The sequence below is a fragment of the Triticum urartu genome, chromosome 7A (assembly GCF_056163025.1).
Source record: "Triticum urartu cultivar PI428250 chromosome 7A, HENAU_Tu73, whole genome shotgun sequence".
NCBI classification, from domain to species: Eukaryota; Viridiplantae; Streptophyta; class Magnoliopsida; order Poales; family Poaceae; genus Triticum; species Triticum urartu.
The window spans coordinates 670,698,184-670,716,514 of record NC_141879.1 but is presented as its reverse complement, the minus strand read 5'-3'; the positions used below and the strand labels follow the sequence as shown (position 1 = coordinate 670,716,514).

Sequence of the window (18,331 nt, the reverse complement as noted above, 5' to 3'; positions counted from 1 at the left end):
TTGTTGTTTGCTTCAAGACTTGATCAACCTAAACCCAACACATGAGCTCACCATGATCTTGTCTTGAAACCATAACTTGAATTCTTCTCTTTGATTACTCTCTCAAGCCTTGATCTTCAGATGCCAAAATATATCAATCTTTGAGATCCTCCAATGAACTCCATCATGAACATAATTAGATTAGGCATTGAAACCAATATTGATGGCGTCAATAGAAGTACCTGAAGACCAACTTGAAACCTCACTGGATATGGGATCTCGAGAGCCAACACCTAGGCCCCGTGAGCACGGGGTATCCAGAGAGTTGACACTCAACCTCGTGCGCACGGTACAAGCCCGTGTGCACGGGGTATCCAGAGAAGGATACCATGAGGACTTCTTCGGATGCTTTGATGGCAGACTTCACAAAACAACCCAATGCACTTCAAGAATCACTATGGAACATGTCTTTATATAAGATTCAATGCACTTGATGCTCCATAGGAATTGTCATTTAATACCAAGGCATAGGGCAAATATATCCTCATATATATGGACTTCATCCTTGATTCTGTCCAATATCCTTGAGGCACTATCTTCATATATATGGACTTCATCCTTGATTCCGTCCAATATCCTTGAGGCACTATCTTCATATATATGGACTTCATCCATGATTCCATCCAATATCCTTGTGGCACCTTCTATGGACAAAACCTTCAAATATATCTCACTGAAAACATTAGTCCATAGATATTGTCATTTAATTACCAAAACCACACTTAGGGGCTACATGCCCTTTCAACTGCTCATTCTTGCTTTAAGATACCTATTCTTCTTGAAGATAATACAAAATGTGATATTAAAAGAGGCTCTAAGCTTTGTAAGTTGTCGATGGTATCTTCGCTTGTTATTTGGGACGAGGCGCTGATGACACACAGGAAATGCTTTGAGGTTGTAGATAGAACTTTGCGTGATGTCCTCTCTGTGGCTAATCCAGATCTTGCTGATATTCCGTTCGGTGGAGTAGTGATGGTCTTGGGTGGTGACCTTAGACAAATCTTACCAGTCGTTGAGGGAGGTACTAGGCCTCAGATCATTGATGCAGCAATCACGAATTCTCCGCTATGGCATTCTATCCAAAAATTGTCGCTTTCTATTAACATGTGCTTGGGTGTGCTTGGATACCCAGGCGTAGAAGGATGTTGCCTTATTTAGCAGATGGGTGCTAGATCTTGGGGAAGGGAAGTTGCCTGTCACAAGGCGAGGCGATGAGGTTGAGGCTTCTTGGATACAGATACCGGACGACCTCTTGGTTTGTATGTTTGGTGATCCCATAGCTGCTATTGTTTCTTCTGTCTATGGTGATTTTTTGCATAACTACCTGAACACTGGTTACTTGCAAGAGAGAGCAATTTTAGCCCCTACCAATGACCATGCTGAGGATATTAATGATCATATTCTTGCATTGGTTCCTACTGATAGCAGAGACTATCTGAGTGTTGATTCTATTGATGATTCTTCGGATTCTGTTAGGGACAAAGATGTTTACTATCCAGTCAAGTACCTGAATGCAACTAAAATTATAAATTTCCCAAATCATAGGCTGACTCTTAAGGTTGCTGTTCCGATTATGCTTCTTAGAAACCTGAGCCAGGCAAATGGTTTGTGTAATGGTACACGACTAATTGTAAAAGAATTAGGTGATCGGCTTATCGAAGCTGTCATTATGACTGGCTCACATGTGGGTGATACTGTTTATATCCCCAGGATTGAATTATTGGCAAAGAAGGGAAATGCACCCTTTGTGCTTAGACGTCGCCAGTTTCCTGTTCGTGTGTGCTATGCCATGACAATTAATAAGAGCCAGGGGCAGACCCTGTCTGCTGTTGGTATATATCTTAAGGGCCCTGTTTTTACTCACGGGCAGCTATATGTGGTAGTGTCTCGTGTTACGTCGAGGGCTTCTTTGGAAATCCTTATATTAGGTGCTGATGGCAAATGCAGCTCTGAGACCAAGAACATTGTTTTCCCTGAGGTCTTCCGGGCCGCGGGCATGACTTAGGTTTGTGTATGATGGTAGTCTTCATTTTGGTAGGTTTTGGCATGCTTTTGTGAGTTGGGTGATTTTTTGGGTGGTGACATATAGTGTTGGCTGAATAAATATGTCATCCCATGCGATGGGGGTGATATTTTGAATGTCCGCGTGTACTGGGATTGGCTTTATTCCGCGGTTTGGTTTATGTCATAGAGATTTACTGAGTTTTAACGGTGAAGTTGTGTTTTGGTGCTGATACTTTTGTTGTAGATGGCGATGACTGATCTGCAGGCTCTTCTTGTGGGGAACAAGAACCTGACCATCTGTGTGTATGTTTCGCGTCTGTAGCAGCATTGTGGATCCACTGATAACGGTCCTATCAAACACACTGACATGGTCCTTTTGGATGTGCATGTACATGGCTTCTCTAGACCCCGTGCCCTATGTTGTTTGTAATTTTCTACTGCCTTTTCTGCTTGGTAATTGATGTTTGTTGCTTCTTGGTAGGTCTAACATCTATGCTGAGATTGGTGAGAAGCTCGTGCCTAAGTTCAATTGAGACAACCACATCCATGTTGTTTCTTGGCATGGGTAACCACATCTATGCTGATATTGGTGAGAAGCATGTGCTAATACCCTTTTTTGTGACTTGCATTGATAATTTTCTTATTTGACCCCACCAAAATATATCTCAATGCAGCTATTCTCTAATCTAAACATGGATGACTTTCAACAGCCTCTTAGTTTTCATGCATTTAGCAAGAGAATCCTACTTTGTTACTTGGTTTGGTAAAATAACTACAGCAAAGATGTGTAGCTTTCATGTCTTGCTCAATGTGTTCTATAATGATGAAAGCCTCTTTTATTTGCCAGGCTCCTGGGCTCCTTTATAGGTCTCTTGCTGTGAAGCTTGTGGTTGGCATGCATTTCAACGTCTGATATCCTATAACTGTATCTTCTAGCATGCAACCATTTTTGGAGGGATTCAAGTTTGAACTGACCGATTTCTTCTAGCATTCCATTGTTATGAGGGTGGAGTTGGAGAAGGTGGGGCGTTAGAGCAGAGCCTATTGCAGCATCCACGACCTCCTCGGGCATGGCCAATCCCGCCAGGTTGACCAGGTTGCGGGGTTTGGTTAGCAGTGTGTGTGGCCAGTGGTTGGAGCACACTGAAGTGGAGGAGCAGTGTTGTTGTCGACCATGGATTCAGGTAGTTTCTGATCTTCTCTCTTGTTGTGGTGGTCCGGCAGGTTACTCTTTAAATGATGCATTGGTCGTTGTTGGTGTCGTGCTTGCATGTCTGCTATAATGCCTCTGCTACAACATGACATATGTTAATGTAGTGTTTATTAAGGTTTGGTCGGCATGCTGAATAAGTCCAATATCCATATGTTTATGTTTCTATACCTTATGGCTTACGTGATTAAACATGGGTTTATCAGTGTGTAGCAGATCCTGAGAGTTCTGTCAGGATAGGGAGAGATACTAAGGCAAAAGGCAAATGTACATGCTCCTTATTACTTATCAGAAATATTTTCCTAGGAGTTCATTTTCATTGTTTATCATCTGAAATTAGATTCATAATGATGCCATTCTTACATCTCATTTTGTATCGGTTATCTTCTGATATTATGAGTCTTGGGGTTTATAAGTGCCATTAAACTGTTCACTCTTATGAGTGATCATGAGATGCATATACTGTTTGCCATAAGGTTCTTGCGACGTTTCCTATAGCTAGATGGAGCTGCCAAAATAATTGAAGTGAACATGTTTTATATTAGAAAGAATTTGATTAAACCAAATGTATTTTGCCATCCTTGTAGTTGGACTAATATCAAAGCAATTTCCGTTAAACATTTCCTAACCACCAGACTATTATCCAAGCATTTTTTGACACAAGGTTGAATCTTAAATGGTGGATGGTTGATAATTTGTCCAGGTTGAGATCAGCCACTGGTGACATGAGTCTTCTACCCTGCTCCTGTGAAGGTAATCGAAGGCTTGCGCCTCCCATCATGATATCCTCTCTCAGCTTGCACCTCTTCATGTGTGCTCCTCCTCCCAGTTTATTCTTACCACTGTTCGGGTTGTTTGATTCAGGTTTCTTTTTCTAAAATTAAATCAAGTCTCAAGGAATGAGATGGAAGCGTTGTTCAGGCTCTATGAGTAGGTGAACCGCTCTATCAATGACGATGAACTCATCCAATTGGTACCTCCAAACAACTTACTTCCTATATGTTCTTGGGATCAAGTAATGTGATGTTGGTTTACTAAATTTGTGTTCCTGTCAGCTAATGAGACCATCCTTTCCGTTTTTCAGCACTTTATTGGTAACAATTTTACCATCCGAGGATACATCCAAATTACAGGTTGTGCTATTTGTTATCTTCTCTTTTGATTCTGGATGCATGTTTCTGATATCCCTTTTTATTCCTATTCGTTGCATACCTTATTTATTAGAAGGGTCTAATTGCAAGTATTTGCAAGATCAAATTGTTATGCAAAATTTTCTTTGCGGTGTGCATGAATTGCCCCTTCTGTACAAATTTTTATGCCTATGAAATCTTTTTAGGAGCTGCTAGACATGGCTTCTTTTTAGGAGCACATGCTTGCTGATACGCTATTTTCATCTAAATTCCGTAAAGAATGTCATGGAATATTTTACTTGGGTTAATTAAAAACGCCCTCACCCGGCATGGTTTAAGTTAACATATTCTGTACAAGTAAATGGTTAACATAGTCTGTACCTTCCTCTTGGGTGATTTTCTGAGTTGTGATAGATTGCTCCAGATGATGCATCCTCTACAAATTTCTAGGATTCAAGGTCCCCTGACCCTGGCCAAGGACTATGTTGGGTAGAATATTTGTTGCTAATTGAATTGTAATTTGTGCTAGGTGAAAGGTAATGGAATACTCCTTCCGTTCGGAAATAATGGTCGTAGTTTTGACCTCAAACTGCGTCAGTTATTTCCGAACGGAGGGAATACTTATGTTAAAAGTAGAATATCACTGACCGCGTGAAGTTCAAAAATTTGTAGTCTTATACAAATAGAAAGAATATATGATCTGGCCTCATTTCTTAATCCTACGGTATCGCTGCATTAGTTTACGAGCTGTTACACACATACATGGCTTGAAGTTTTGGGATAAATGGGACAAACATAGGGTTGCAGATTGTAAATCCAAGTTTTCTCCGCAAATCAATTTGACACTAATCCTTAGAAAAAAGATATTTCTGTTGAATAGATTGCGTTGTATAGGTTGTTGACTTGATTGACATCACTCCAGTTTTACGGTGGCACAAAAAATAATTTAATTCTGTTACTTGCAACTGCAACTCTTTCTCATCACACATAATGTTAACCTTATAGAGCTAAGGTGGTTATAGTTAGAAACCTCTACATTATCATGGATTGATTTAGGGTTTCAAAATAGTGTGAACTGTAAAACATTTTATATTTTAGGACAGTGGTAGTAGTTAACATGATTGTTCCAGATTCTGCCATGGAAGCATTTTACCCCTTTTGCAACTTTTGTTACACTAAATTAGTACCGACTGGTAATATTTCTTTTCTGTATATTTTACGTTATAGGATTAGAACGAAAAGAAGAAACTACAGCGTCACATAACTGCAGCAAAGAAGGTACTGCATGAGATGGAACAGGGTCGTATTATGGAAGGTTAGCTCTGAATTAATGTTCATCCTATGTGCTCTGTACTAATGATTGTCTTCAGGGATTATTCCATTCATATTGCTCTGAATTAATCGTACTCTCATGCTACCTCATTACCTTATTATGTGACAACTTTGATGAAAAATCCATTGTTGGTATTTGGAGTACAGACTATAGAATTATGATCCTCTGACATCTATTTACTACTTTGAATTAATTATTATTCGATGACCATATAAATACACATTTCCAGATAATATATATTAGTTTGTCTATTCAATGGTGTCATTTTCCATTTTTATAGGCATTAAGATCTCCCTGTTATTTTTGTTCTAAGGATGCACTTCAGTATTATGTAACTATGCTGATTTTACTGTCAGCATAAATAATAGATGAGTTAAGATTTCTGCTACATAACTTTACACCATAACAAACCTGGAGACTTCTAACTAGAAGACACAATTTTCATTTTTGAAGCGAAGAACAGAACCCCTGCTGTTCCACGGAGTGAGTATAGTTAAAAGTGAAAAAAAGGAAAAAGGAAGTCTAGAGCTCTCTTGGCTGTACAACAAAGAGGGGTTACTTCACATACTCATTAGCAGTGAGGCTAATATCATCTCTAATCAAGTGAAAAAGCAAGGGCGCAGCCTTAGTTTTCTGTTGGAAGACTTCTATTTCTCTCATTCCAGAGGTGCTAGCCTGTGCAAGCAGTGACAGTGTGCTTTTTATTGATATGAATCTCCAGGCTTCATTTTGAAATTTTGGGCCACGAACGCTTGATCGCAAAAGTAACAGGTATCATGGTGAGGCAAGTTTCTGTTTTGCATGTTGCCTTATTTCTCTTCTATCTGCAGTTTGCTTCCACGTTCTATATGTTTGCAAGGAAATTTCAAATCAATTTGTATGCTCATCAATTGTTGCATCTAGAATACGTATGTGAATCATGTACCTTATGGATTCCTTAAGGGCCTCATGATTGTTGGTGTTTTTTTCATACGAAAACACCAAGGTTATTATCCTAACTATTATAGTTTGTACCAGCAGGATTATCATAACAATTATGCAATTTTTTCCAGGTGATTACATAGTTAAAGGTAGTGAATTTTTTTAGTCCCGTGCGATTTCTTATCAACTGAGCTATCAAATTGTGCATTACGTACTTGGTCACAACGTTGTAACCGGCACCCTTGCGCCAAGGCGCGTTTCCGATATCATTGGATACTTTTGTACTTTAGTTAGAAGCAGAATTGTCAGAAGCAAGCATAGTGGCCATATGATGAAGCCGATAAGTATTTAGTAGAGAATCCAATCAATTCGATCTCTCCATGATCTTTACCGCATATGATATTTTCCTTCTGGGTATTTAACTTTGTCAAGTGCATGCTATGGTTCAGAACAAAATTCAGTTTCCAATTATAATTCAGTGATTTTCTTACCTTGTATTTTATTTTGCATAATTGTAGAAATTGCGGTGGCCATCCGCGGATCTACTGTCCCTGGTTTGCTTTGTCGAGGTATGATCTTTCATAATGTGTTGTATCTTGCAATATTATTTGATTTGTTCTTGCCATCATTTTTCAGTCTCTTGCAATATTATTTGATTTATTTCTCTCATAAACAGAGCACAAGTTGCCCCTTCTAATTGATCTGTCTTGTATCTATATGGTGCAGTCGTGTGTTATGTAGAATATGTACGGTCCCATGTTTTGTTTTCTGCATTACTTTGTTGTTCTCTAAGCTCTACCAATAGTGAGACCAAATTATGTTCGGTATATTCCTTACATGGTAGATCCACGGATGTCCACCCCAATTTCTACAATTTTTAATACAACAAACTACCATTTTTAATCATACACTACCTCCTCTGACCAAGATGGTCGTTGTCCCATCTTTGTGGTTTAGGAATATGCTCTTTTATTTTGCAAGCAGAAAATTGATTAAGGTTTGTATGATCAAGTTTATGTGTTGCCTGCTATGTAGTGTCCCGGGCAAGAGGACCAAGTGTGGGCGGGTAGGTATCGGCAAGGCGGGCTGTTATTCATCAAGAACATAATTTAACTAAAGCTCGTTAAAAAAATTCCCATAGAAATAATCACTTTGAATTGGTAGTGTCAAAAGGATGCAGAACATTTGTAACATTTCTTCCCATATTCATGAGACTTCCACTCTACTGTTGCATTACTCAAGTTTAATTTCATTACATATGTGTGCAGGTATCAGTTTTCATATTTAAAGTGATATATTTAAGAACTATGAGAAATTTTGCCAAATTTGCCAGGCACAAAATAGAGACATCTGAAAGCAGGACAGACGTTACTGATATTTTGTTGGTCATTTTTGGCGTCGCATCTCAAATGAAATGTCACTCATGGAGGCAATTGAACCAAGCTATGGCATCGTAGTTTTATCTCTATTGCCACTGTTGGCTTTTGCTCTCTTGTGTTCCTGCTCATGTTATTGAACTTTATGTTAGCTAATTAGCTTTTGTAATCGTGTGACCGTGCTGAATTGGATGTTGCCTTGCTTCCGGGATGGGTTAGCTTTTATAATCTCATGACCATGTTGAACTTGATGATGTTATACTTCTTGATAATTGGTTGTCCTCTTACATGTGCTAAACTTGCCTTCATACTAATGCATCATGCCGTTTGATCTTCCACGGCTTGACCATATCGTTAGGACTGGCACCCTCGCACCAAGGCGCATTGCCGATCTAGTAATTATGGTGGGATGATAGGATATAGCATGCCCCGGAGGTCGCGCAGCTAAAGCAAGTCAAGCAGACGACCTGCCCTCCTTCTGAAGGTTAACAACGTTGAAATGGTCTTGAGTTCAAATGGTCCGTTGTAGAGCTTGTATTATGAACTGAACAAAATTAAATATTGAATAGAACTGGCTGGTTCTCCACATAGTTTGTATGGGATCTCTCCATCCATGACTATATATTTGCTTCAGACTCGGTCACATATAGACAACTCCATCAACAGTGACCATTTCATCAACTGATAGATGCCGCGATTTGACTGAATAGGAAGGCGTGCACAGATGGATGTGACCTCTCGGGCGTCGCCACAGCTTCAATGCGGACGCTTCATCCCGAGGAAACAACTCCAGAAGAGAACTATTTTTTTCAGTAAAAACAACATCATTTCTAGTTTTCTACAACATCATTAAAAACGGAAACGAGTGTGAAACGAGTGCATCATTAAAAACAACGGAAAATAACCTGCAAAGGAGTATTTTTTTCATTAAAAACAACATCATTTCTACATAGCCAAAGCGACCATACTAAGGCCTATGCTCCCATCCTTATTAGCATTTTGTACCTATTTGGAATACCTTCCAGCTAATGACCAAAAATATTGGCATCATTTGTAAGGATGGCAATTTTACCCATGGACATGGATATCCATGGATACCCGACCCGAATGGATAGGGTTTAGATATGCTTTTGTGTCCATGGGCGGCGCCCAAACTCGACCCGATTACTCGTGGATTGGGCATGGATATAATCTTGTATCCGTGGGTATACCCAAACCCGACCCGATAGTATGACTTAATGGGCAAAAATCTGCTATCCCTACCACACAGTCACATGTCCCACTGCAATTTTACACTTTGTTATCTAAAACATGTAAAAGAAATCACACAATCCCCATCATAACTTTTATTATTTGACATTCAGTTCCCATCATAACATACTCCAAGGCCCATTCCCTTGTTTTTTATCTCCTTGCTAAATGACTTGTCATTCCCATCTGTTAGAAAAATACTAAATGATCTTAGGTTGTAAGTGGACGTTGATGTACCATAAGTTGATGTTTACCATAAGTGAAGCCTAGCTTGCCACTAGGTGAAGAATGAAAGAGCTTATGTTAACATTGTGTTATGTCTCATTTATATGTCTCGAGAGGACCCAATGAATATCCAATGGGTATGAATATCCATCGGGTTTGGACATGGACACAATTTTTCGCCCGTGGATATTTTCATGGGCGGGAAAGATTGTCTTCATGGATATGGATATGTATTTGAAATTGTTCAACCCGATCCAAACCCGACCCATTGCCATCCTTAATCATTTGTGAGCGGATACAAATTTGACGCTATTTGGATGGCTGACCACATAGAACACGCAAACTTACATTGAAAAAAGAGATGTTTAATAGTCTCGTCATGAGTACAAAAACAACACTTCTAACTTCCTTACCAGTTGCGTTGCGCGATGTTGTCTTTTGTTAGCACAACTCCCCTACAGAGATACCACATGAATATTTTAACTGCAAGTGGTAGCTTCGCTTTTCAATTTTTTTTCTTATTACTCACTAATACCTCAGAATGCGGGAGTGCACGATACATAGAGTCTACTGTGAAAGTCCCCGATGTAGTAAGGTTCCAGCGGAACACAATCTGGCCTTGTGTCAGGTTAATCAAATCCAGATGAGACAAGAGATTATTCCATGACATAACTCGGGTGCCAATCAAATCCCGCCTAAACGAAATATTTGGTGGGGATGAGCTGAGCACTTGTGCTATAGTATTATTCTTATCGTGTGCAATGTTGTATAAGGCTAGGTATTGTTCTCCAAGACTAGCATTGCCTAGCCAGATGTCTTTCCAAAAACGAATCTCCGACCCGTCCTTTATCGCGAAAGACCCAAAGTGAAAGAGATGTTTCTTTGCCATCATTAGGCCAGCCCGAAAGTGCAAGTCTCCAGGTTTCCAATATATCTGAGACACCGCCTTTTGGCCTACATACTTGTTGCGCTGCATGGTTTGCCAAACACCATCCTCATCGAGAAGTTTGAATAACCATTTACTAAGTAAGGCCTCATTCTTGACATGCAGGTCATGAATACCAAGGCCACTATGTTCTTTCGGCCTACAAACCACGCTTTATTTGGCCAGCCCATATTTTTTCTTTTCACCATCTCCTTGCCAAAAAAATCTGGACCTAAAATAGTCCAGTCTTTGCAAGAACCCTTTTGGGAGCTGGAAGAACGAAAGCATATAGAGAACCATATTTTTGAGGACATCGTCTATTAAAATCAGTTGTCCTCCAATTGAGAGCAACTTGCGTTTCCAGCTGCTCAAGCACCGCTCCTCTACATGCTTCCACTCCGCAATCAGTAAGCTTGTCTGATCATGCGGAACCCCGAGCTCTCAGCTGAAGAATGATCAAAGCAATTAATTTTCCTAAGGGTGATTCCCTTCATGTCAGTAACCACGGCTGACAACATATGGTATTCAATCACTCAGATCATCTACAAATGGACCTCCCAAACCCACCTCATATGCCCGGGCGGGCTGCCCATCACTGTACGGTCATGATTTTTTGACCCAGACGGGCCCCTCAAATGGCCCTCAAATGCCCGGGCATGCCCGCCACGTCGGCCTGACGGCATGGCCCCACACGGAAACGCCCGGAGACCCGGTGGTCCGACGGATGCCGCGTCCGTCGCCGTGGTGTGAATGTCGCGTGGCACTGCTCCGGCTCGCCACCCAAGGCCATAGCCAGCTATTTAAGCTGGCTGACACCACCAGCCCTAGCACATCCGCCTCTTCCCTCCCTCCGCCGCCACTCAAGCCTAGCCATGCCCCCCATCGCCGCTACTACAAGATCCAGCACCATCTCTTCCTCCTTGATCATGTCCGGATCCGTAGGGAAGCGAGGCTACCTCAGGAACCGGAAGAGGATTTTGAGGAGGTTGAGGAGGAGGTGCCAGGGGAGGAGGAAGAGGAGGAGTAGGAGCCGGCGGAGGAGGAGCAGGAGCCGGCGAAGGAAGATGAGGAGGCGCCGCTGCTGGATGTGGGGGAGGAGGAGGCGCCAGCGATGGAGGAGGATGTGGGAGTGTGGCCAGAGCAGCACGCCATCCTGAACTCCATCCGCTCAGAATCGGCTGCGGAGGCTAGGCGTCGCCGTCGGCAACAGATGGAGGCAGCGCAGTCGGCCCAGGCTCCGACGAAGGTGGCTCCGGCTCCGGCGCAGGCGGCTCCGGCCATCACCGACAACGATGAAATTTGAGTAGCATAGAATATACTATGTAGCTACATATATTCTGCATGCTTTTGTATGGATTTAGGAGATGAGTATGAGAGACTTGTATATAGAGAAGGAAATACGAGAAGTGCCCGATCAGTGCCCGCGAACGCGTCCGAGCGCGTTCACGGAGGTTTGATGGGTCAGATTTACAAAGTCCGGCTGTAGATGCTTCCAGGGCAAGGATATTCTTAAGCAGGGCCTAATTAGAGAACTAGGACAGTTGAGACAATGCATACATGGAGTAACACTGGGCTACCGTGTATTGCGTCACGACGCCACATTGCAAAAGATTACCCGCCAAATCAGTGTCGTTGTCTTTCTTTTTAAACAGAGTACAATAAAGACGCTTATATACATGCACATATACATATACTCACTCTTATGAATACACGCACTCACAGACTTACCGCTATGAGCATCTCTGAGAGATTCGGTCGACATAATATCATGAAGGAATCACCATAAATGCCTCGTAGTCGATAGTAACATCTCCTCCAACTCAACGAACATCGCCAAAAAAACTAAAATAAATTCAGAAAAGTGCGAGCATCAATGTCAAATCTATGACTTGAATCCTGATGGGTTGGTTTCACCACAACAAACCTAACCATTTGAACCAGGCCCAGTTCACAAATCAATATCACTGTTTGTTTCGTTATATGTGGTCTAATATAATTTTTCTATTTAATTCACTAAATGTCGGATCATTTCAAAAAGTATGTTAGGCGTGTTACAACGTCTTGGGATCCAACCAAATTAACAGCGGAAACTGCAAAAAAAAAAGTCGGTTGCGAACTTATATAACCGACGTACGAACTCACAGAAACCCCGAGAATATATACGTACGTGTGCCCACGGGAATACGAGATCAACACGAGAATACATAAGAAACAGAAGCGCACCGATCTGTTTGTACTTCGGTCGAGGTCGATCTCGTGTGCGTGCGCTTCCCGGCGTCTCTCCTGCGCGATCGATCTATTCCGGCCCTTACGCGTACGTGCGTGCATGTTCCAAACAGACGCCCGCCGCCGCCGTCGGCCGTCCGGTGCAGCACCAGTTTCCGTAGAGGATCGTCCATGTCCCATCCTCCCCGACGACGTGATCGAGAACATCTTCGCACGGTTGCCTGCCAAGTTCGTTCACAGGTGCCGCTGCCTCTCACGCGGCTGGGCCACCACGCTTGCCTCCAGTGACTTCGCCGACCTCCACTTTCGCCTCGCCAACCGTCACGCCGGTCCAAGGTTCCTGTTCTTGCAGAACTCGCGCTCACCCGGCAGACGTCTGAAGATGCAGATATTGTCGCCGGACAACCCAATCGGAACAACCCTCATGAAGGCCTTACCCTATGGTCCAAGTCAGCGCGTTCAGCCCTGCGTGGGCAAGCTATACCCACGCATTGTCACACAGCAATGCCGAGGCCTCGCCATCTTCGTAGAGGCGAGGACGCACTACGTGCTCAACCCATCGACCGGTAGAATAGCAGTGCTCCCGGAGAGCCAGGCCCCGAGGGGCCCCAATATCGCGGGCATAGGGCTAGGCTACGACACGCGCACCAAGACGCACAAAGTTGTGCGCGTCTACTACCTCCCCTGGTCCGCGTGGTCCGAGGTCTATGAGATCAACTCCATCCCTGCCCGCTGGAGGCCAGCAAAGGGTTGTGTTTAGGAGAACCTGCATGGTTGGCCAAACAACACGCATGACATGAGCGTCTTTACACAAGGGCATGTGTATTGGTTGGCAAAGCGTAAGCCTGTCTCTTTGCCAGAAGAGATGTATGTTTTCTCCTTCAACCTCAATGACGAGATGTTCGATACCCTGTCGTTGCCGCCACTTAACAATAAGAAATACTATCAAGACCAGCACTACTTGACAGAATTAGGTGGGCGCCTGTGCCTCTTCCATGCTGATACTGAAGTTGTCAACAATGACTTGCCTCGTCGGTACGACATCTGGCTGCTACACGGGCATGCCACCAAAGCATGGGATCTACTTTGTCGAATCGATCTATTTGAGCTGCCACCAATCATCCCCAAATTTATGCGCTTCGAGCAATGGGTCGGTTTACTCGCTGTCACTGACAATGGTCACCACATCATTATACAACCATGCATAGTCCCGTCGCAAGAACCAAGCTTCGAGTTGTGTGCATATGCGCCTGTAACAGGCCACACGGAGAGCCTCCTCTATAGTAGAAGCTTGACATTCCGATGTGCTGCGCTGTATCAGGAAAGCATCGCTTCCCCCGGCAGACCCTAACACCCTAAAGGTGTGTGTATTACTCCCTCCCATGAAGCCATTGTGTCTTAGCTCTTTTGAAGTGAAAGTATTAATCTGAGGAGCCATGAGGTCAGTGGCTCACTTTCTTGTTTGCCGGCGGTGCGTGCATGTTGCCGGTGCCGCGTGAGTCTTCTTTTTGTTTGACAACTAGTAGATTTTTTTCTGAAAATATGAGGCATGAAAAATGAAATTAAGAAGTGCTAATTTTTTTGTTTGCATACGTAGCTTAATAGTAATGTGCAGACTAGGAAATCATGTATTGTGTCTCCCTAGGAACTGCACCTGTTTCAGAATGAAAAGGAAATAAAAGAATTGTAATTGTTCATAATGTATTACTCCCTCCCTCTCTTGTTTATAAGCCAACACATATCTCTAGATCGCTATTCGACAAATGTAATACATATTGTATATCACAAAAGTTACACAATTAGAAAATATAAAATTTAAAGTATCTAACAGTATACTTTTTGTGATATAAAACTCAGAGCACGTTGGTTAAATCATTGACCTAGAACATGCAAGGAATATGTTAGGAGAACATTAGTGACAACAGGCCACTAGATATAAGAAAACAAATAGTACTCCGTACACAAATTTCATTCAATGCATTAAGCATGTCCAAACGATACAAAGTCTATTTTCTCCAGAGGGTACGCAAAGTTGATACCCCAAGTTGCACGGGGGATGGCTGCTTTATATTTGTTTGCTGCAATAGTCTCAACTATGCTGATTTGTTTAGCTAAACTTGACCAACAATAAATATTTTGGGGATTTTCAAAGAGATACAAATGTCATTTACAATTCAATAAATTTGATAACTTGATTCGAGTTCTAGCTTCAACGCAGCAAGAAAAAGGATTACATATATAGCCGGTCATTTAATCCTTTCAGTGCCTTGAATGTGTGTTCAATTCACCCATTCCATCTTACTTGATAAAGCAAGTCAAAAAGTTTGATCCCCTTTCTAGTTTTATGATCCACTTAATGAGAATCTGGAAATAAAAATGTCCCTCTCTGAAGTAGTCAAGGTACGACATCCGGCCAGACACGAGATTGCATAGCTCATCAACGATTAAACTAGCATTTTTTTAAAGAAACATGTGACAGAGATTATCTAAATAAATTATTTGCTCCATCCTTGCTTCTTAAGAAACATCTGAATTGGTCATAGTTGGAAGCTGAGTAATTTGAAATAGTATCCTTCGCATCAAAATTTCATGGATGGGAGACTAAGGCATAGCCTAGTGGTGGAAAGGAGGTGATGCGCGCCTTCCCACCCATCCAGGTTTAAGGCATGGTACTTGAAATTTGGGTTAGTTGCATCAATCTCTACTCCTAATGTCTCAGTCCGTACGTCGTTTTGTTTGCTCGTTCCCTCTCCCTCCCATCCAACGAGAGGCCACCCCTCGATCCCATCCCACTTCCACCGATTTTTTTGTTTTTTTAAACCGAGACAATCCTCAAATAAACCCCACAAAGACCAAAGGATGGCATCCTTTCCATGCAACGCCTCCCTTGCACAATAAAATTTCCAAACAATATGATCATTTCCAAATAATAGTTTCCATACACAACCGGAATCAAATTGCATTGCAATCGTAATCAGATATACAACACCAATCAATATTTTCGTTTGTCGGTGTCAAAACCGGCGGATCTCGGGTAGGGGGTCCCGAACTGTGCGTCAAGGCCGGATGGTAACAGGAGACAAGGGACACGATGTTTTTACCCAGGTTCGGGCCTGATGAAGACATGTACCTAGGGTAGGGACACGGACCTGACCAAAGAGTCCTACCCTAGGACATCCCTAGGAGAAGTCACCTTTCAATCGACTTAGAGGTATCCCACTCGACGGACTCAAGACACTCAACCAGAAAGCCAACCACTCGACCGCCAGGAGGCCTACAGTCACTCCGCGGGAAAACGGTCCGCTGTTAAGTAGTCTTCATGGTCGTCATAGCACTTTATTAGGGGCGTTACCAGTAACGCCCAACCTTAAATGTACCTTAAACCCTGCATTACTGAGGGCAGGAGGAGGCCGGCGAACTCTATATAAGCCACCCCCCTCCTCAGTATGAAGGGTTCGCACCCCTGTAATCCATACACGCATAATCCAGTCGACCGCCTCCGGGCTCCGAGACGTAGGGCTATTACTTCCTCTGAGAAGGGCCCGAACTCGTAAACCTCGCGTGTAACAACTTCCCAATAGCTAAGATCTAGCCTCTCCATATTCACCCCCCTACATCACTGTCAGAGTTAGAACCACGACAGTTGGCGCCCACCGTGGGGCAGGAATCTTAGTGCCTAATTGGAGAAGTTGCGATTTTTTTCGATCCCTTTGATCATGGTTTCGTGCGGAGTTTTGGTGAAGGGCCGCGAGATCCGTCTCGGCGCGCTCATGTTCATCGCCGACGACTCCGCCTGGCTCCAGGAGGCACCACCCGACATCGACGCACTCCCCGTCCGCGGCGCGGCGCATTTCCGCGCATGCGTTCCTGGCGTCCTCCTGCGGCAGCCGTCGACCCAGTATCGGTCGGCCCCCGTATCGTCCCCTCGCTCTGTCTCCCACCGGCATAAGCGCTCCGGTCGGTCGAGACTTCAGAGGTGGGTGAGCCATGCCGTGGCTCGCCAGTCGGCCACCCCGCAAGTCGCGGCGATCGAGCCCGACGAATACCTCTGCGGCCTGTTCGACCTGTCGACTGGCTCCGCAGAGACCGCATCCGAGTGCGACAGCAGCGACCCAGCGGCTGAGGTTCTGGCGTTCGATGGGACGCACAGTCCTCCCGGTTTCCCTCGCGCTGATGGAGGCGCGGGTGGGGGCAGCCCGTTGCATCCCCACGATGAGTATCTCCCCGAACCTCTCACATCATCACAGCGAGAGGAGCTCCACCGCCGGAACACGGACGCCCTCCGCACCCCTATCGTCGGAGAAACCCCCGAGGCCCGGGCCTTAGAGGACGCGCACTTGGCTAACTTGGCCGAGCGCACTCGACTGGAGAATCTCCAGCGGACACTCGACGAGCAAGCGCGTCAGCGGGCTCCCGAGTCCAGTCGACGTCAGCAAGCTCCCGAGTCCAGCCGGCGTCAGCTCTTCCCGCCGCCGCAGGTATACCGAACCCCAGTTCAGAATTTGGCCGCTGCGGCCCGTATAGCAGAATCAATTCAGCCCTCCCAGTCGGAGGCGGGCAGGGGCTTGTTGCAGATCAAAGCGCTGCTCTGAGCGGCGGGAAACCATAATTCTGCTGTCTCTCAGTCGCGGAACAGGATCCACAGTCGATCCGTCGCGACGGATACAGTCGAGTCGGCTCACAGCCCGAGATCGCCCCCAAGGCGTGAGGGACGTGGTGACCGGCATGATTAGTACAGGAGGAATGAGCAGTATGATCACCGATTCGACCGTGATGATCGACGTCGAGTGCCAACCCCTCCCCCGAGGAGTGGGTCATATGCGCCTCGACGGCAAGATGATAGACGCCCTCATAGCGTTGGGCAGAGGGTTCCCGTCGACCCCAGGGATCCAGGCTTTGACGCGAGATCTGTCCTCGTTCAAGGCTTGGTTGACAGGAACAGGGCTCATCGGGAAGGCCAGAACAGAGATGCGCCCGCCAGCAGCAGAGTACATGCTTCAGGGCCAGAGTGTTTCAGTCGAGCCATCAGAGCCGCGGTGATTCCTCCCAATTTCAGGCTGGCGACTGGAATCAGCAAGTTCACCGGTGAATCTAAGCCTGACACTTGGCTCGAAGATTACCGAGTGGCTGTACAGATTGGCGGTGGCAATGATGAGGTGGCCATGAAGCATTTACCTCTCATGTTAGAGGGCTCAGCCAGAGCGTGGCTAAATCAGTTGGCACCATGCAGCATTTACACTTGGGAGGATCTCTCCCGAGTGTTTATCACAACTTTTGAAGGAACATGCAAGCGACCTGCAGGCCTTACAGAGTTGCGGTCTTGCGTGCAGAAGCCAAATGAAACCCTGAGGGAGTACATCCAGAGGTGGATCACACTGCATCACTCGGTTGAGAATGTGCCAGACCATCAAGCAGTCTGTGCCTTCAAGGAAGGCATTAAATACAGAGAGTTGAATCTGAAGTTCGGTCGAACTGGAGAGATGTCTCTGAGTCGGATGATGGAGATTGCCACCAAGTACGCTAATGGTGAAGACGAGGACCGACTCCGAAGTGGCAAGCACAAGGCAGTCGCCCAAGAAACCGGAGGAAACTCCAGTCGGAAACAGAAGCGGAAGGCCGAGCCAGCCGCTCCTGGGGAGGCCCTGGCCGTAGCCCAAGGAAACTTCAAGGGAAAACCCAAGGGAACCTGGA

At 44.5% G+C, this 18,331-nt stretch overlaps 1 protein-coding gene and 1 pseudogene across 1 annotated transcript; both read left to right on the top strand.

Annotated features, from left to right (window-relative positions):
• Positions 1–1,300: 1,300 nt before the first annotated feature.
• LOC147961270 (uncharacterized) lies at positions 1,301–2,044 on the top strand. Its single transcript, XM_087533737.1, has one exon. It carries the CDS (start codon positions 1,301–1,303, stop codon positions 2,042–2,044), a length of 744 nt encoding a protein of 247 aa, XP_087389863.1.
• A 10,696-nt stretch (positions 2,045–12,740) lies between these two features.
• Positions 12,741–13,991, top strand: LOC147961269 (putative F-box protein At3g47150; annotated as a pseudogene).
• Positions 13,992–18,331: the final 4,340 nt, after the last annotated feature.

What these genes read in the sequence shown, in the direction of transcription:
- LOC147961270 (XM_087533737.1), top strand. Translation starts at nt 1,301, where the DNA reads ATGTTTGGTGATCCCATAGCTGCTATTGTTTCTTCTGTCTATGGTGAT.